This window comes from Festucalex cinctus, chromosome 7 (assembly GCF_051991245.1).
Source record: "Festucalex cinctus isolate MCC-2025b chromosome 7, RoL_Fcin_1.0, whole genome shotgun sequence".
Classification (NCBI taxonomy): Eukaryota; Metazoa; Chordata; class Actinopteri; order Syngnathiformes; family Syngnathidae; genus Festucalex; species Festucalex cinctus.
In genome coordinates, this window is record NC_135417.1 from 8,521,148 (window position 1) to 8,541,436 (window position 20,289).

A 20,289-nucleotide genomic window follows, 5' to 3' on the forward strand; every position below is an offset into this window, starting at 1 on the left:
AATCACAGCTCACCTGTTTTCTAGGTTTGGTCATGTGACATTCACAAGCTGAGCTGTGATTGGTGCCCTGAGCCCTTGTGATGTCATTTTCAGTCGACAGCAAGTTGCAAAATGTGTTTTTAAAGGTACTAATTGTACATGAAAGATCATGAAAATGTCAAATTTATTATAGACAAAATATTAATGTTAAACTGCGAAAATGGCTATATAAGTAAAACATGAAATAACTTGTGAAATTCTGCACATTTTTTAAATTGTAAAATGCAACATGACCCCAGTCGCCACTAATATATGCATTATTAAATGTATCCATCCATCCATCCATTTTCTGAACCGCTTGCTCCTCACAAGGGTCGCGGGGGGTGCTGGAGCCTATCCCAGCTGCCTATAGGCAGTAGGCGGGGTTCACCCCGAACTGGTTGCCAGCCAATCGCATGGCACACAGAGACGGACAACTTTATTACCTGCTAAATTTTGACGGTCATGTGCCCCCCCCCCCCATATAGTATGACTGCCTTCGCCAACATCAGAATTGTTGTAGTTCAAATCCATTAAGGCGACATCACCATACAAAAAATAAAAAAATACAAAAAAATCAACTTGAGTTGTATTTTCTCATTGCTGTTCTCAGTAAAAGATGATGTTCTACAGTTTCAGAGTGGTGATGATTCATGAACCTCTTTACACTTCCACATATCAAGACTCAGCTTTGACCAAAAAAAAAAAAAGTCATATTTTTTTCTCACTGGTTTATGTTCACAAACATCTCATCTGCCAAAAGTGTGAGGAACTGAATCGTCTTGTGGTTACTTTTGTCCCGACTGAGGGTCTTCTGGTAAAAACTGCGCTTGCACAATTGCGCAGATGTTTCTTTTACTTCTGCTCCGGTCAACGTTATTTGGAATGGATGCAGCTTCATGGAAACCACACGTATTCAAATCGAGTGCGGCCTCTGCTTTTACGCTTTAATAGGCAAGTTGCATTTGAAGAAAATAACACGCAAACATCGTGTTCAAAATGAATTCACATGTATAACGGAAGGTATGGTGTTCCACAGGGTTCAATTCTGGGGCCTCAGTTGAAGCCTCTTAGGACAGTTTGACCCCTGTACATGACAAAAATGGGCCCAAAGTAGCAAAATAAAAAAAATAAAAAATGAAGACTGTTGACTTCTTTTTGTACTTCTCCTTCCCAACTTACCATGATAGGGCTTGTACAGCCATTTGTTTGTGGGTGTGGTTTTTCTTTTTTTTTCTTTCTTTTTTTGCAATCGTGTATGACAACTGCAAAATATGCTTTTTTTTCACCAGGCCTGATGTGCTTGATAAGTTTCGCAACTTTTCATGCATGTATAGGCCATCAAAAATGTGCTTTTTTGGAGAGAATATATACATAAATACAAAATGTATATATAAATATAAAATTGTACAAATAATTTATTTGTGCTTTTGCATATTCAGAAAAATTAGAAAAGTATATAAACCAATTTATTTGTAATATGGCAGTAGGGTTATTATAGTTTTGGAATTTTTCATTTTAGTTAGTTTTTATTAATTTTCAGGGTGTTTCTGTTAAATAAATAAATAAAAACTATTTATTTATTTAAAAAATGCTTAGTTTTAATTTAGTTTGTTAGTTTCAGTATTAGTATTTTTTTTCATTTTTCATTAGTTTTAGTTAACTATAATAACCTTTAATGTCACAAATTCTTCTCCAAACATTTTTGTTTTGTTTATTTTATTGGAACTGAGTCAAATGCCATTTTTAGCATATATCGCGGGCCTCTGAAAAATGGACAGCGGGCCGCAAATCACCCCCGGGCCGTAGTTTGGACACCTCTGTTATTAGCGGTCACTGCTTGTGCCCTAAGGGAAATATATGAAAATCTCTAAACTAAAACCCTACCAATCAATTTCTTCACTAATTTGTAAAGGCGTGTAGTAAGATGTATTAAAAAGTTGAAGTTCATATCCTGTTTTTTTTTTTTTTTTTTTTTTTTAGTAACAACTGCTCAAAGTTGAAGTACCAAACACTGATTATCGAAAAATCAGTAATATTCTGTCTGGTTATGTTGGCGCATTTAAGAAGGGCACTGCTCATATCGTTACATAAAAATGGGGCTTAGTTCTCATTATTGTTGTCTACAAAATACCCCAGTTTTTGAGAGACTCGTATCATTCATAAGCATTACCATAGTGACCTCACCATATTATCATGTTGTTACCCTTGTGATGGTGTTTGTGCTGCTCGTACAGGTACATGGAAATACATAATTTGCGTTTGTTGTTGTAGCCTTTCATTAATTTTACTCTATTCCCAAGTGTATATATTACGCTAAAACTGACTCTATTTGGTCCCACTCTAAATAATAGTCAACTTTACTAAACCTAAACCGTGAGGAAAGCCTTCCCAGATGGGCTATAGATGTTCGAGTTTCAAAGGGTAAATTGTCCCCATCAATTTGTGACTTGTTCAGGTGTGTCTTGTCTCCTGAGTGTGCTTGTATTTACTTCCCTGTTTACTTTTGGTCTTTGTTGCTTCATTGTTTCTGTCGTTCTGCCAGGACTGAAGGTTTTTGTGGCGAAGGTGGTCGTGGTTTCCCTCGTTGTTGTTGTTGTTGTTGTTTTGTGTGTGTGGCTTTTATTAATCGTACTATGGTGCCCCCTGCTGGTGTGGAGAGGCATGCGAGAAGGCAACGTTGCCTTTTTCTCCACGATATCCTGATAACAAGACGATACTTTCACTTCCTCTGTTGTTGTGTGGGGACTTCACTATGAAGGAGGCTAAATGGTCACGGTTCCCTTTTTAAATGTCTTAGGAATACTATATTTATGCAGCAAGCTAGAAAAAAAAAATTACAGCTGCATACATTGACTTACAGCCAAATAAAGTTTTCATTTAAATGTATGTAGTGAATGGTTTTAACTTGTTTAAAAAAAAAGACATACAGTGCAATCAATAATGTTTATGTTAAGTAATGTTCAATAATGGATGTTTTATATACTTGTTGTATCGAGGGAGAGCATTCGCACAGTCAAGAGTGTCAAAACAAACTACAGAAACTACAGAAAGGTCTAGGGTGTACCCCGCCCCGAATCAACCGGGATAGGCTCTTATCTTGCTGAGGACAAGCGCTATAGAAAATTAATGAACGGATGATTTGTTCATTCTGATGGCGAGTACAATATATACTTCACAAACACGTGTTCAACAATTCACGTCATGATGGAGTGTACATGCCACACCTGCTCCATTTTCAATCCTTCTTCGCTCTTCAATTACCGGCAGCTGATATCGAACGCAAATTTTTTTTGTTTTGTTTTTCTACCATGTCACCTTAGGGGCTCCGTACTGGTTGCCCTTTTGTTTTGTTTGATTAAATTGTATTTTTTGAGCTCGTTTGCCTCCTGCACTTGGGTCCTCCACCACGCCGACACCTGACAAGTACAGTATCTTTCCTCCTTCACAAAAAAAAATATGGTTGATGTTTTAGAGTTTTATTTCCCCCCTTTTTTTTGTGAGTTTTTCCTTATCTTGTGGTTCGATCAGGGGATGTCATTAATGTTTGTCAACTGTGGGTGTTTGAAGCCCTCTTGAGACTCTTTTTGTGATTATACACTAGGGGTGTGCTCAAAAAATCGATACGGCAATATATCGTTGCGGGCCTCATTACAATACACGTATCGATAACGCAGGCGTCAGAATTGATATTGCTCGTTAACTTTAAATAGGCAGTTAACGTTTACCTTTGCAGGTTGCAGTGCACCTAAAAAATAAAAACCAGCAGCGTCTTTGAAGTTAATTGCCTTCAATTAATGCAAAAATAGCTCACCAGTGATTGGACACTGTGTCTTACTAAGAAAAATGAAAGCAGAGGAAGAATATCAACATTTATTTACTTAGAAACTTAACATGGCACGTGCCTTAATGTACCAATTTTCCTATATTTTGTTAAAAAATAAATAAAATCTCTTATGTGGGATACATATGTATCGCAATACGTATCGTATCGTGGCCCCTGTATCGTGATACGTATCGTATCGTGGCCCCTGTATCGTGATACGTATCGTATCGTGAGGTTGGCGGCAATACCCAGCCCTATTATTCACCGTAAAAATAAACTTGACATGACAAAATTGTCTTGTGCATTTTGACTCATTTATTTTGACGGTCACATCCATCCAATACATATTCAACAGTGTTTTTGTGTGTTGTCAATTAACGACTTTTTACTTTTTGGATTTGTTTAATCTTTGACGTCAGTAAAGAAAGCCCATGTGAATTGCAAAGGGTGTCGCCTTCCTCTTTCCAACTAACGTGAAACAGAGAAAGCGGCGAGACGCATTTCCTTTTGTCCGGGGTAAGACAAAATAATTCCTTAATCATCTTATTATTCTTCAAATATTCCTTTTGTCTTTTCACGCAGTATTGTGTGCAGTGTGTGCAAAGGATGTGTTCTCACATGGGAGTTGTAGTGGTTCGAGCATGCTTATGTTGCAATTATTTCTTGTTTTGGAGTGCAAACATCTACCGCTGAAGAGAACTTGCAGGCAAAGTGGTAAAGTTATGTAAAAAGTGCGGTTAAATAAATTGTAGCAGTCATAGATGAATAGTTTTTTTTCCCACATGTCATCTGTCAAGCTACACAGGAATATATATATTTTTTGTGGTGTATTTCGCGATAAGCAGTGGTGGGTAAAGTATGGCCCATGGGCCACGTATGGCCCCCCTCCATTCTTTAATCTGGTTCACCAAAAACTTTTACATGACCAAAACTCCTAGGCACTGTACTGAAAAAAATATTTTAACTTTATATATATTGTTAAACATGCATATATTACATTTTTTTTTTTTAGCAAAAGGGGGGAAAATTACTGTACTACATTTCAATCATGCACAACCGATATTTAGGTACTTCTCTCCCGCCCCAGTTTATATTTACTAGTTTATATGTTTTCGTCTCATCTGAAACTGGTATTAAAATGTATTCGTTCATTATAATATCATTGGTTAATTGTGTTAAATTTAAATGTGGATATAAGAACCCCATAAGAGCGAAGCAGCTGTAACCAGGCAGGGATGCAGTCAAGTCATTTAATGTAACAGAAAAGCCAACTAAGTATTTATGCTGCATTCGAGGATGGTCGGAAGTCGGATATATCCGAATTGTTTTTCCAAGTTCTGACCTGAAAGCGTTCGAGGCAAAGTAAACAACCAAAATGGCGGATGGTGGTACATTGTTTTTTGTTTTGCTTCTTAAAACTCATATTTTACCTCCAGCAAATGTTACATACTCGTAATTTTGCTTCCTTTATAGTTTTTATCTTATTTCATAAGCATTCCATACAGTTAAGTCGTTCACCGTATAATTTCAAGCTGGGATATAGCGGCATACTGTCACATATGTTGCGATACGTGAAGTCATGTCAAATATTTATAAATGAAGAAAGCTATTGTTTTATACTCAAGTAAATTGTGTTTTACCATTCACGGTCTGTGTTTCCAAAGGGGAAACCATGTTAGAGTGACGTCACTTGTAGTCAGTCGGTGAACTCGGGGTCCTTCTTTTTTTCCGACTTCGCAGGTGGAATTTCTCTATGCATTTTGGTCCATTATCTATTTTGCTAATCAAATACTTGCAATAAATATTCCATTACCAAAGCGTGTGTGCGCATGTAGCCAAAACATTATTGTTGAATTCATTATTAAAAATACATTACTTATATGGCTATAAGAAAGTCAAACAAGAACACGAGTTGGGCTCTGGCCAACGTGAAAAGGGAAATAATATTTTTCGTGAGGAAGTGTAAACCTCATATTCGTGTGTACGCAGACATTGACGTGAGGTTTTACAGATGAGGTTCCAACCATCGTAACTCGACATGATTGCATTTACCAATGTTTTATATGCTCTATATGACCAAGCTCAGAACACGATTTCCTCTTTGAACATCAAATTGAAAGTTCCCCACTCAAATAAATTGAAACGCCGTTAATCCACTCCAGCCAACTTCCCGAAAAACAGCCAAAAAGTGTTCACATGGTGTCTTTAAACATAGAAAATGAGCACTTCTTAGAATGTAATGTAACAGCCCCAGGTCAGCCCGGTTTTTAACTCATTTGCTCCCAAAAACGTATAAATACGTTTCATTTTAAATATTACCATGGTCCCAAAGACGTATTTATACTTTTTTTTTTTTTTAAATGATAGAGCATACAGAAGGGTTTGGTGCAGCCTCTGAACTGAAGAAAATGCTTGAAGCAATGGCAGTTATTACAAAAACGGCCATCAGGTGGCAGCAGAGTATAAGGGATCAACCAGGGCCATGTTCCAACAAGCTGTTTTCCCCACTGTTTTTAACAGATTTGTGAATAATGATGAAACTTAGCTGTATTATAATGTTAATTGCTGCAAAACTGAAACAGATAGAAACATTTTTTTTCCTGATGAAAGAAGAGACTAAACTTTCTTTTGGTAGGTTGCATGTTTTTATAGCAATAGAACACAATATTATGTGGGCCTTGCAAAATCAGTCAAAATCCCGTAAAACAGCCGGGGGTGAAGGAGGTTGCTTCTGTGAAAATTGGTTGGGAGCGAGTGAGCTAATTATGAAAATCTGGCCAGCTTATGATGATGACAAACTGTGCATGAAACTTCTGTATGATGTGATGCATTTTTCTGTCCTGCTTGTTTCTGCCCTCAGATTCACACGGATGAAAGTCCAAAATTAGCGTGCAAAGGAGTCCGTGGACTGCCAGGAAAAAGCGGACCCATGGAGACTCTCATCTATCGGCTGTTGTTGCTCGCGCTCGCCCTGGTGGCGGTGGCGTCGTACACCTATAAGAACTGCATTGAAGTGAGGGACTCGGGGAAGCGCAACTTCACGTGCAACCAGAGAAAGGAGACCAACATAACCGCAATCATAGATGGCCTGCCGAAAAATATCATCAGTCTCACCATGTTGGCAAATTCCATCTTGTACATTCCCAACAACACCTTCGCTGGCTTCAAGGACCTTCTGGGGCTTCGGTTAGACGACAACCGTTTAAACACCATCGACGCCTTCGCTTTCGACGGCCTGAACCGACTCAGGTCTCTCAACTTGTCCTACAACAACATCTCCCAGCTGAGCCCCTCGCTGTTCTCAAGCCTGCACAACCTCACCTTCCTCTCTCTGAGCGGCAATCGACTCAAGCAGTTGCCTGTAGGAATTTTCGCAGGCATGTGCCAGCTCCAAACTTTAATACTGCGGCAGAACCACCTAACAAACTTCTCGGGAATTGTTGAATCTGTGTCACGCTTAGAAAGTCTGCAGAGCCTGAACCTGTGCTTCAACAACTTAACCTCCCTGCACCACAACCAAACTAGGTTTCCCAGGGCCCTGGCCAAGTTGTACCTGTGTCGAAACAAGCTGTCCACATTGGGATGCGAGCCCTCCTTCCTCTCTGACGTCAAGATCTTGGATTTGTCCTCCAATTCTAGACTGACCGCGGAGGCTTTCCTCGGCGTGGACCTGGCGCAAACCAAATACCTCAAGTTGCGCTCGACGGCGGTTAACGTGATGACGCTTTTGAACGTCAGTAACATCCACGTGGGCCACGTGGACTTCACGGGCACGGGTGTGAAAAACAACTCCGTGCTACTTGAGCTGTGCAAGCAGATGAGGCGAAAGGCGAAATATGTCAACATGCTGCGTCTGGGCAGCAACGGCGTCAGGGACCTACAAAAGTCCACGCTGTCCTACTGCCCAACCATCAGGACATCTCTGGATTTATCGCGAAACTACATAAAGAGCTCCCACAACAAGAACTTAAATTGCCTCGGTTTTCTTGGGCGTAATCGCTATTTGAAAATGTTAAATATTGAGCATAACCTTCTGACCACCCTTTACTCCTGCAAGAACGTGAAGCCTTTCTTTGATTTGGAGACGCTCAGCTTCCGCTACAACCGGATCCTAATGGTGTACGCCTACGCTTTCGATCATACGCCAAAAGCCACCACCCTGAATTTAAACATCAACAACATCGCCTATCTGGCTCAGAGAGCTCTCAAGGGGCTTTCCAGGCTGGAGACACTGCGTCTGGACAACAACCTCCTCACCGACCTGTTCGTTGAAACCTTTGCGGATCTGTCGGCGCTGCAAACACTCAACTTACGCAACAATCGCATCTCAGTCATTTTCAACAAGACCTTCTTCCATCTCAAGAATCTCAAAGTGCTTGACCTCGGAGGGAACAAGATTGGCCATATTCACTCTTCGGGATTTGAAGGACTCCAAAACCTCTCAAAGTTATACCTGGACGGAAACAAGCTGAGGCAGATTGACATGGCGCTCCATGCCGTGTTTCAGCACACGCTCACAGTATTGGATCTGGAAAATAATTTTATTCACTTCTCCACACTAAATGTCAGCTCGCCGTTTGTTAACGTTAGCAGACTTAGCGACTTGAAGATGGGTGGTCAGCGTCCCTACGGCCTCAACCTGTTGCCGCACAAGTTCTTCCGTGGCCTTCGCAAGCTCACTCGTCTTTATCTCACCAACAATCAAATCTCGTACATTTCCCCCGATGCCTTTGATGACCTTACGGGCCTGCGTTTCCTCACCTTGGACAAATGCTGCGACGTGAACGTCCAACTGCAACCGGGCATTTTTAAGAATCTACGGAAACTGTCCAAGTTGACGTTAGAAAACGCGGGCATCCAGAACTTTTCTCGAGCGGTGTTTGGCAATCTGAGCCAGTTGCAGTCGTTGCAGCTCAACCACAACGGGATGCAAAGCCTCGACGTGGACATGTTGAACAATCTGTCCCATCTGCGCTACTTGGACATACGCAACCTTCCGCTCAGCTGCACTTGCAAGAACAGCTTGCTGCAGAACTGGACGTTGCGCAACGAAAGGGTCCAGGTGGTGTACCTCTACAACCTACCTTGCCAGGAGGGCGAGAAGAACTTCTACAACTTCGAAATCGACGTCTGCTACGTGGACCTCGGCGAGTATCTCTTCTTTAGCACGGCGGCCGTGGTGGTTCTGTTGACAACCTTCCCGCTACTTTACGTCAAACTCTACTGGAAGATGAAGTACGGCTACTACGTGTTCCGCTCCTGGTTGGGCGAGCAGTGGCGCAAGTTCAAAGAGGAGGAAGAGAATTGTAAGTATGACGCGTTTGTGTCCTACAATTCCAATGACGAAGAGTGGGTCATGGTGCATCTTCTGCCCAACCTGGAGGGCAACGGCTCGACTTTGAAACTTTGCCTGCATCACCGCGACTTCGAGCCTGGCCGCGACATCGTGGACAACATCGTCACGGCCGTGTACAGCAGCCGCAAGACCATCTGCGTGGTAAGCCGTCATTTCCTCCAAAGTGAATGGTGCTCCCTGGAGATCCAGCTGGCCAGCTACCGGCTCTTCGACGAGCACCGCGACGTGCTCCTGCTCGTCTTCCTGGAGCCCGTCTCAGAACGTCAGATGTCCTCCTACCACCGCATGAGGAAGGTCATGCTGAAGAAGACGTACCTGCAGTGGCCCGCCTTGGACTGCATTAACCCCGAGCAGGCCCAGGAGCTGTTCTGGAATCAGCTGCGTCGTGCAGTGAAGGCGGGGAGCAAACTGGAGACGGAGGACAATGACAAAACTCAGGCGGCTACAGACGATGACGATTTGGGAGACTCTGACACTCAGACTCTCATAGCGGACGGAAACTGTTACATATATTAAATAATGAGCACTTTCTATAGCAAGTTAAATTCACAGTCATCCAGCTCATTTAATCCGCAAAAGTTGACTTGAAGCAAGTGAGTGTCATCCAAGAACAGGCTGAATTTATTTTTAAAAAACATTCCTATAATCCTTGATCTTTTTTGGTATTTTGATGAACAAGACTGGAACTGGAAATTGTGAAATAAAATCTATAATGTGTCTCCTTTAAGACTTCTTAATGTAATTAACAGTGATGCCTTGAGCTATGAGTACCTTGACGAGTATAGGTGGGTTGCAATCACCTGATTCTGGCGGTGCGCGACATTCAACTGGGCTGGGGGTCAGGAAGTAGGGAACACCCATTGAAAATTATGGAACGCGACTATGCAAAAGCGTTGGGTGAGCCTGGACGTAGCTGCCAGGCTCTAAAAATAGTCGGATATAATCCTTACACTCTGAGGAAAATAGATCTTTCCAAACTCGTGTTGGATTTGCCTGGTGTGGAGGCAATCGACATCGCTAACTACCTCGTCCTCCAGACATCGTACTACACCGCTAGCCAAATGACGGTGTATAAAAGCCTGGAGGCTTACAACTATTTTGCTACTAAATGACTGAAGTCTTGTTTTTGTTTGGGTGAGTAAATGTCTCTTTTCAACTCAAATGTACACAAAGGTACCACTGTCTGGCATCAGGCTACAAGCTAGCTAACTGTTACGTTACCTGCTATTTTCTGCATGTTGCTAGGTGTGTTGTCAGAGGTCTAACGTATGTTGTGGCCTTCCTGGAAGAAGGACCTCAATTTAACTCTTTGACTGCCAAAGACGTTTCATGATGATTAGTAAAATTCCAATGAATGGAATGCGATCTTTCATTGAGTAGCCACATTGTATATGTAGTAAAGGCAAACAATATTCTTTTTGCCTTTAAAGATGAATTAAAATGCTCAAAAGCGGCTGGCACTGTGGATTTTTTTGTTTTGTTTTTATAACGCCTGGCAGTCAAAGTTAAGAACCACTCATTGTGATAGCTAACGTAGCTAGCATTGTTAAAAACAAAGACACAGCCACCTAGCATGGACACACATTTCGGGTAATATCACACCGGCCTGTTGAGAGTTTTATTCAGCTATGTAAGTAGTTTCATTACTGTATCCTTACCTTTCACAAAGTGATCACTGAATATATTAGCGTTGTCCAACTTTGCTCCTCCGGATTTCAGACGAAGGTTTTTAATCCAGGACTGCTGTCTTCTTTCGGTATTTTTTTTTCTTTTTTTTTTACACCTTTATGGGTTTCTACTTCGGGCCACGAAAGCTTTTATTTTTTTCTCGATTAGACCAGTTGGTGCAGCCATAAACAGCACAAAACTTCAGCATTTTCTCAGCGTTTTCCGATGGGGAAATTACTTCCTGTCCCCCATCTGGAGTTGGGCGCTTGTGACGTCACATGAAAGCCACCTATTTGAGATACGAGCAATCGCTCGGTAACCTTGCCAGTAAGCTTCATTCTCGTGGTACTTGTTCAAAATACGTACTACAAGTATATATCTTGCACTGCTCCAGCTGATACCTTCACAACCGACCTTTTTTTTAGGTCGGCCCAATCAGGCGCTGTTTCGGGCAGGACATCCAACTGTGATGAAACTATAGGAAGCGCCGATGCCATGGGAAACAAACAAACAAACCTCGCATAGACAAATGGACGCTGCAATTAATTATATTATCACAAGATTACTCACTGTTTCCTTGTTTCCTTTCTGCATTTTTATCTGGTAAAGATGTTTGTGCTTCCCCCCACCACCCTCCATCCCAAACGCTTGACCGAAGACATTTTCATCCATTGAATCATCCAATCAACTCGAAGTATTGTACAGCAAGTCCCTCCTTTCCCGAACGCATCTGCCGAGTGAAGTTCCAGAATGATAATGTGAAGGACGCCCTTGAATGAATCAAAGTGATCAATCTGGTTTGTGAGGTTAATCACTCAGACATTTTTTTTTTTAAATTGTAATGACATTCCATTTTTTGTTCTAGTTTAATTTGTGATTATTTTTATTTCAAACATAACTTTAACTCTGTCTGTGCAATACAATGACGTACAATGAGTGGTCACAAAAGAATAAAAATAAGCAAACAAAAGTGAGTTCAAGGGGAATTCAAAGCAAAAAATTTCTTCACAGTCTATGTGCTGCCCCACTAGTCTAAAAACAGCATTCGCGTTAACACTGCATTAATGGAATCAGACCAGATTAAATCAACTGTTTTCATCTATCTCAGGGGGCTGCCGTTTTTCCATTATTCCGCATATATGGCGACTGAAATTGATGTCAAAGTACTCTCAAGGATTGCATTGCAAACGCCACAGATCCCGTTTTCTGTGTTGGGGCTCGAGACCTTCGCAATGAGAGCACTTTCATGTCAATTTCAGTCGCCAGCAGAGGGCGTATACTTAATTCTTATTTCAAGAATGCAATATCCATCAAAATACAGCGGTTGGACTAGTGGAGGCACAATATTGAACGTATTATTGTCAAGAATAGTTTTTTCCTGGTGCTCCCCTTTGACATAGTGTGTTAGTAGAGATTCCAGTGTTTGGGGCTTGCCATGGACGTGAACGAAAATGCAGGACTTTCGAGGTTGAAGGATGGCTGGCAATGGTGGTCGTGGAGGGAGGTAAAAGGCTGGGAGGAGAAGGTGGGGGCGAAGGTGTACGGTTGACTTTCAAAGAAGGTGTCCCGCTCCAGAGAAAAGTTCGGCGGTGAATATCGGCCTGCCAGCTCCCGGCAGGGGCTGAGTTGCGCGTAGCTCGCCTGCGACCGACTCGACCTCCTCCGCGCAAAGCAGTCCTCGAAGGAATCCAACTGGACGGCCGTTCTGTCGAAGTCGCGCACCGGCGGTTCCGCTCGCCAGGCGGGCGATGGGGAGAACAGCTGATGAACCGCCGCCGAGGGGGGGGTGGAGGAGCCGAAGTCCATGCTGAAGTCCGGCGAGGCGCGAGGCCTGAAGATGTCATCCAAGAAGCCTGCCGAGGTGTCCATGGGGCTTGTCGGCCAAGCGTCCGTCTTCACAGGAGACAAAGTGAGGTGGACGTGGCGAAAGACTTTGCCCAAAAAAAACCCCAAAACAAAACGATAAGTTGAGGTTCTTACCTGGTTGAAGTGATACTGTTGCGGAGCACAGAGATCCCAAGAAACACGCTTCCGTTCCTTCCTTATGTTTTCCAAAACAGGAGCGTCCTCGCTTCCGAAAAAGAAGGAATCTGAAGAGTGGACTTGAAATGGTGCTGCGAATGTGTCTAAAAAACAAACAAACAAACAAAAAACACTTTAAAAAACAAACAAACATGCTATTTATTTTGTTTGCCCGAACTAAGCTTTGTGATTGTTATGCCCAAATTAAAGGGGACCTTTTAAAAAAATACATAAAATAAAAAAAATAAAAGCAATAATGCAGTTTATGTTCCAGGACTAATCAAAACACAGCACTATGATTAATAGTCCATTTGTGAATTAAAATTTACTATTTATTTAATTCGACCGAACTAAGCTTTTCGTTAGTAATGTGTAAATTAATGGTGAACTAAGCCTGAGTTCTATTTATTTATTTATTTATTTTTGTACAAATTGTAAAACAATAATGCATTTTATGTTCCAGCACTAATCAAAGCACAGCACAATGATTTTTTTAAAATTAATTTAGTAGTGTGAACTAGGCATTACCACTTTTTTTTTTTAATTAATCACATAATTTTCTGTAATTAATCACATTTTTCTACTTCTGCTTCTACTGTATTCTATAAAACTTACAACAGATATTTACTTTTGCTCAAATATTAGTCTTTTGCGCACAAGAAGTACTATGCGCGGCAGCCATCTTACGTTGCCACTCAGACCATTTGAAACCATGTGCTCGAAAGTCAAAATTGAGCCTTGGTTCAATTACAAAACACGCGCAACTAAACAGTAATGCCGCCAAGCTGTCTATTGACATAATGGCGTTGTCTGTGCAAGGCGGTTTAGATTGGGACATACATACGGGAGTAACTGTCCGCTCACGCATGCAAACGAGTTATCCTAAAAGTTTCACAAACCGGAATTTTGACCTAAACCCAAATATTGACCGCACGTAAACTCAGTCAGCGATGCCATTTCGTGCCTACCTGGCGTCGAGCGTCTATCCCGGTCTTTCCGCGCGGTCTTCGGATTATGGACCTCTTGGTGTTGCTGGAGGCCGGTGCCCGACTGCACGTGGAGAAGATTCCGCTGCAGGTGCTGGCCGTGCGCCTGCCGCATGGCCCGCAGCAGCGCCTCCCTGCTCTCCGCCAGCAGGTCCCGCTTCCTCATCAGAGGGAAGCGCAAGGTGTCGCGCAGACGCTGCGCCACCGCGCCGACGGACTTGCTAGCAGCTTCTTCTCTTTGAGCGTCCTCACTGGTTTCCATGGCGACGGGCCGACGAGGAATCGGGCTGGGCGGTCGCGGCCGGTCCGGGAGTTTCTTCCTCGGCGGCGTGCACTCGGCAGAGGACGGCGGCCTCCCGCGTCGATCGGGTCTCGTGCTCTTTGCCACCGGGGTATCGGCAGAGGATGAAAGATGCTCTTGTTGTATTTGGTCTGGCGTCACGGCTGACGCTTGGCTTTTCTTCTCGCGTCCGTCAGTGGCTTCAGCCTCCTCATCTGGACCACTGGCATCACTAACGACATGCGCAGACTTTGCGTTCGACTCCTTCGCCTTCGTCTCCGTCTTCCCCAGTAACAGCCGCTCGATGTCGATGGACTTCACCTCGCGGTTGAAGAGGCCGCGGTGGCCGATGAGGCGGGCCTCCGTGATGACGCTGGCTTCCTGCGTGGGGGCCAGAGCGTCGCAGAGCGGCGGCGGGGGCGACGCGCCGCCCCTCCTGCGGGCGTGACGGCAGCAGCCGCGCAGGTGCTCGACATCCAGGCCGCCCCGAAGGTGGCAGTGGCGCCCTTTGACCTTGGAGGCGCTCTTGCTGCGCTCCTTACGCGTCCTCAGTCTTTTCAATTTGGGCTTGCTCGTGTCCGTTTGGCATTTGCAGGCGCCGATGGATCGTCCCTCTGCCGCGTGGCTCATCTTGACTTGAGAGAAAAAAAAATAATATTTTACACAAATTTATTTTGGGGTAAAAAAAAAGCATCTACCATACACAAACAGTATTTACATCTCCCTATTTTAAAATATGGTCAGTTTGCTGACCAAACCCAGCAAACAGAGCCATGATTGGTCATGCATGCTGAGATCACGTCTCTGATCAACTGCTGAAAGGAGACTGATTCTGTCCTCTTTCATCTAAAAACTGCTTCAAACATCAAAGCGTATGTAGGGATGGAAGAATGTTGATTTGTTGTGATTGTATAGGTGTTATGTTTTATGTTATGTTTGTTTTTGTTTTTTTGTGTGTTCTGTAAAGCGCTTTGTGACAGTTCAGGCTGTTTGAAAGCGCTATATAAATAAACTTGAGTTGAGTTACCTACTTCCTCAGCACAGTTGACGTCATCTTCAATCGACAGCAAGTGGGGGGGAAAAAATCGTTTTTAAAGTTATTGGGCTCTGGGTGAAGGAGTGTAACCGTCACTTGCCTTCGGCGCCGGTTGGCGTGGATTCAGTTCCCCACCTGGGAGACCATGTTGGTTTGTGTGCGTGTTTGTGTGAGTGGGTGGGGGAAAAAAAAAAAAAAAAAAGTTTTTTGTTTTTGTTTTTAACTGTACAACTAAAAGTTATCAAATTAATTCTTGGCAAAATATGAACCTTTTATTGCTGAAAATGGCTTAATAAGTCAAGTATGCCTTGAAGCACATTTCTCAACTTCTTGTGTTTCTTTCGACTTGTCCCATTAGAATTACATATGAAGAATTGCCTGTCACTGCAGCGCAGATTTTGGTTTTATTTTTGTTCTAAACCAGTTGCCACTGATTTTAAATACAAAAGTAAATTATTTTATTATCATCATTGTTTATTTATTTAATTACTGATGGTACGCGTTTATTGTCGTTTGCGTTGCTGTAAATTTGTAGTCATATTGAGTACGCAGTGCACTTTTATCTCAACGTAAGTGTACCTAATGTTGTGGCAGTATTGCAGCCTGGCAGGCAGTTAAAACTTCATTTGTACTTACAGACTGGCGACGTCGCCATCTATCGGACGTTAGCAGAGCCAAAACAGAAGACGGGTGGTGATCAGCCGTTCGAGGAGGTTACCCACCTGCAAATCAATCCATAGTTGTCATATTTATAACATGAAAAAGAGGAAAAAACCCTGCACAAGTGATCATAAACGATACAATCGCGCACGCTCGTTAGCCGTGTGCAGATAATGTGCCTAACAGGTGCAATTTTAACAGAAGACGCACCTGAATGAAGTTACTGCACTCCTTCAAAGTCAACTACGTCCAACATGAGCCGCGTGTGGCGGAATTAACAAGAAATCCGTCGCAACAGCGTTACAAAATAATCCAGAACTGATTGCCGAGAGTTTGACCGAGTTTTTAACGTTTTAACCGTCGTTGCGAACGCGATGCTGCGGAAGGAGAGCGCAGCGATGGGGCTCTCAACCGTCCCAATGAGTGGAACCGGTCAATTGACTCACTTCTACGGGGGACGTATCACCATGTAGCTAACGTTTATCTCCCATTCCCCAATTTAAATAAAACTAAACCCAGTATTTACATATTAAATATATATATATTTTCTCATTTTGAATCATGGTTGTAAAATACCACTAAGGAAGCGAAATGTTTCGAAATACAATGCACCGCTACCCCCACGGGGAGCAGTGGTACGTTCCGCCAGCGTGAAACCTCACTTCCTGAAACGGATTTTGGGCGATGATGACGGGACTTTCTATTATTTAATTATCCATATTCAACCTCCAAGTACGTTTATGCTGGTTAATTCCAACATATAACGCAGCGCACAATTATTTTTACCGACTAAGGTTTAAATGAGACACATTCTCTTTCAGTAAAGAACATAAGCAGACAAGCTAGCAGCTAATGCTAATTTAATTGGCGTGTAAAACTTGCGCCTGGCTAGCCGTGTTAGCTGTTTCTTTACTGTATTTATTCGCTTTGTGTCGTTGAAACAGAAAGTGCCGAAGCGTGCCGGCTTTCAAACGCTGATAGAGGCCGAGCCATGAGCGCCGACGAGCGGAACCCGGCCGCCACACCCACCGCCTGTGAGGACACCCAGGGAGACGGACGATGGATGTCGATGGTGTGTATGACTACATCATGAGTGTGTTCGTGTCATAACGTCATTTTAATAGGCGTCATCGCAGGCTGTCGGTCAATTTACATGCATGTTCCGGCACGCACTTAATTCCAGTGTTCATAAAACTACATTGTACTGCTTTAAACTACTTATACGACAGTGTTTTCACTGTATCAGGAACATCTATTGGTAGAAAGTGCAAATTTATCCGATTACTTGATTACTCAATGGAGAATGATTAACAAGGTTCGTATCCCACTGAGTGATGAACGTTTGCAACGCTAGCGAATGTTGATATGTAGGACATGGTTCATTAAAGGTCACAGCGTCTCCTAAACCTTCTCAAAACAGCCATAATGGTTCTATAAAGAGTCTTAATGGTCTTTATTGTCGCAAGGAAATTATGAATGTGTGCAAAATTTCCTTGCTTCAACTAAAACCATTAAGACTGTTTAGGAAACCATTAAGACGCTTTAGGAAACCATTAAGACGCTTTAGGAAACCATTGAGAATGTTTAGGAAATGCTGCAATCTTGAACGAATCCAGTTGTGAAAACCAAATTTTACTATCTTTGCTAATGTTCAACCCTCAGTGAGATACGGGTTTTAGATAATCGTTTCTATAAAGATTTGATGGTGATATTCCTAAATTGAAGCCTCACTAAAGAGGTTTATAATTGCCACAAGATGGTGGCAAATCAGTACTTTTTTGTTTGTTTGTTTTCTCCTAAATGAAACTAGCCAACTCCTCAACTCCGTTATGGTTGGCACTGCTTTTCTCGAAATGAAGCTACTCAACTCAATTTAATTTTGGTTCCTCGGCACGAGGATGCCCCTTCCGATATTGAGTTGTCCTGTGTGTGCAGCACAACCGCTTCCTGTCCGACAGCAAAGGCAAAGAGCCCGACATCCTCTTCGTTGGCGACTTTCTGGTGCAGCTCATGCATCAATTTGGCGTAAGAAACGATTCCTTATGCCCATTTTTGTGTTTGTTTTTAACAAATGTGTGCTCATCTGACGTCCAAGCTTGTTTTGTTTATTCTTGGGGGCGATTTTGCAGGTGTGGCGACAACTCTTCTCCCCACTCCACGCCCTCAATTTCGGGGTGGGCAGCGACGCCACGCAGCACGTGCTCTGGAGACTGACCAACGGTGAACTGGACCACATCAGCCCAAAGGTTTTCCGTACATTTCGTCCGTTTCCATCACACGGACACTGCGGAGTCACCCGCTCGCTTTTGTCGCTCCAGATCGTCGTGCTGTGGGTGGGGACCCAAAATCGCGGTCACACCGCAGAGCAGATCTGCGGCGGCATTTTGGAAATCGTGCAAGTGATCAAGAACAAGCTGCCGCACTCTCACACGCTCGTGCTCGTAAGTAACCGGCACACTTTTGCACCGAGTCGTAGTAATTTGTGGTGGTCCAAAACTACACTGCATCACATTGAGAACTGTTCCTAATATTTTGTCTCTCTGCAGTGTAGTTCCATACTATGTTAAACATTATTATAATTATAAGGAAGATGATGATAACAATTAATAAACAAGCTTTTTTTAAGTAGTCATTTGGATGCCAGCCTATTTTAGTAAGAAACAGTGGTTTAAAAAATACTTATACCAATTTACTGCCTTTACAGAATTTACAGTAGTGCTGTCAAAATTAATCTTTTAATCGACAAGTAATTATCAAATTAATCGACTACTATTTTAATAATCGAGTAATCGTTCTGAGCCATTTTTTCTTTTTTTTTGTTTAATTGTACAAATCCTCTGATTTCAGCATATCAACAATAGTTGTTTACTGATTTCTGCAAGTCTTCATGAAAGAAGACTGATTATCTTCTCTGTTTAATCAAAATAAGACATTTGCAAACATCTGTTTTTGCTTTGGAAAACAATGACCGAACCAGTAACATAGTACACCAATCACCCCCCGTTTTTTTTTATCACTATATGAAGTACGAAATAAACACCAATCACTGGTTAATAAACAGTAATCAAGAAAAAAAAACTTTTGTAATTCAGAGTGTGCAGCTGTTTTAACGTCCATACCTCTCCTGTGCAGGGACTCCTCCCGAGAGGTAAATCCCCGAACCCGCTGCGGGATCGCAACGCCGAGGTCAACCGGTTGGTGCGAGAAGCCGTGGCCCGCCTCCCTCACGCCTCCTTCCTGAACGTGGACCCGGGCTTCGTGAACTCCAGCGGCAGCATCGCACACCAGGACATGTACGACTACCTTCACCTGAGCCCGCAGGCCTACCAGGCGGTGTGCGAGCCGCTGCACGCTCACCTCAAGTCCATGCTAGACAGGTCGGCCGAGAACTGAGGAACACACACTCACACTCACGCACACACATAGACGACTCGTACCAGTCCTTCACACTCTGCTAGCTTAGCAAGAATGATGAATAGAATCGATTGTGAGCGACGTGGTTGTCAATCACTGTTACAGGTAATGGGACCAAAACACTTCAATAAATGTGAAATGCGAGAGAGAACGACTGATGTCCCGCTTCAAGCCCACTCCCGTTTTCATCCCGTGATAACCCTCCATATATGACGTCATTATTACCCATAAGCACTTTTTGCTTCAGCTATCGTATTTAAAAGCAACAGATGGAGAGGCTGTGGTCGTCGTACAAGCCCCGCTCGAATTCGGCTCTTAGGAACATTCCAATGCGTCATTTTCTGAGCAGTGTAAGCTGAGAAAGTGAATTAAAGGAAAACAACAGCATATTATTTTGGGTGTGTTTTGTTATTGGCCCGTCTCATCCATGCTGTGAACGACACAGTGATCCTGATGGCGTATGCCATTGTGGAGGGGGTAAAACGAATTGTGCTCCCAGAGTGCTGGCCTGTCTGCTGGTATCTCTTCCACACTGTTAAAACAGACACATAAAAATGTCTGGGCATATGGACAATAGAAGAACTCCTTCTGTTGGCCACCTCTCCTGGTGTACCGAGTTACTGACCTGTCTCTTGGTATCTCCTCCATTCTCTGGACACTGAATTGGTGCCCGCCTACAGGTCCCTCCACCTCTAATGTACTGGCTGGTCTCCTGGTATCTGCTCTTTGATCTTGCTTGCTACCTGAGCAACTAATAAGAGCTGTAGAGACCACCTGAATCGGCTTCAGGTCAGGTGACAGACTTGACCAATGCATTGCTTTGCTTTCAAAAACTCTGGTTTGCCTTCTCAGTGTGCTTCAGGTCATTGTGAAGCGCTGAAGGTCTCCATATTTTTGTTTGTTTCATTTCCAAGCCATGGTGGTAGGTTTTCAGAGCCGAAAAGGATCAGAATGGTGTCCATGTCCCAATATTTATGGACATAGATGGGCTAAAACATGCCTTGTGAAAATTAAATTGCAATT

At 43.0% G+C, this 20,289-nt stretch overlaps 3 protein-coding genes across 3 annotated transcripts; 2 read left to right on the plus strand and 1 right to left on the minus strand.

Moving 5' to 3' along the window:
* The first annotated feature begins 4,336 nt into the window (after positions 1 to 4,336).
* On the plus strand, positions 4,337 to 9,918 carry tlr21 (toll-like receptor 21). The gene is made up of 2 exons (XM_077525824.1): positions 4,337 to 4,360; positions 6,705 to 9,918. The coding sequence occupies exon 2, from the start codon at positions 6,774 to 6,776 to the stop codon at positions 9,714 to 9,716; it is 2,943 nt and encodes a 980-aa protein (XP_077381950.1). The 5' UTR covers positions 4,337 to 4,360; positions 6,705 to 6,773; the 3' UTR covers positions 9,717 to 9,918.
* A 1,815-nt stretch (positions 9,919 to 11,733) lies between these two features.
* prr19 (proline rich 19) lies at positions 11,734 to 16,867 on the minus strand. Its single transcript, XM_077525825.1, has 5 exons — positions 16,063 to 16,867; positions 15,829 to 15,914; positions 13,859 to 14,791; positions 12,849 to 12,994; positions 11,734 to 12,761 (listed from the first exon to the last, which is right to left on the minus strand). Exons 2-5 carry the CDS (start codon positions 15,845 to 15,847, stop codon positions 12,273 to 12,275), a joined length of 1,587 nt encoding a protein of 528 aa, XP_077381951.1. The 5' UTR covers positions 15,848 to 15,914; positions 16,063 to 16,867; the 3' UTR covers positions 11,734 to 12,272.
* On the plus strand, positions 16,440 to 19,658 carry pafah1b3 (platelet-activating factor acetylhydrolase, isoform Ib, gamma subunit). Its single transcript, XM_077525827.1, has 6 exons — positions 16,440 to 16,584; positions 16,797 to 16,924; positions 17,788 to 17,877; positions 17,982 to 18,098; positions 18,171 to 18,293; positions 18,985 to 19,658. Exons 2-6 carry the CDS (start codon positions 16,844 to 16,846, stop codon positions 19,243 to 19,245), a joined length of 672 nt encoding a protein of 223 aa, XP_077381953.1. The 5' UTR covers positions 16,440 to 16,584; positions 16,797 to 16,843; the 3' UTR covers positions 19,246 to 19,658.
* Positions 19,659 to 20,289: the final 631 nt, after the last annotated feature.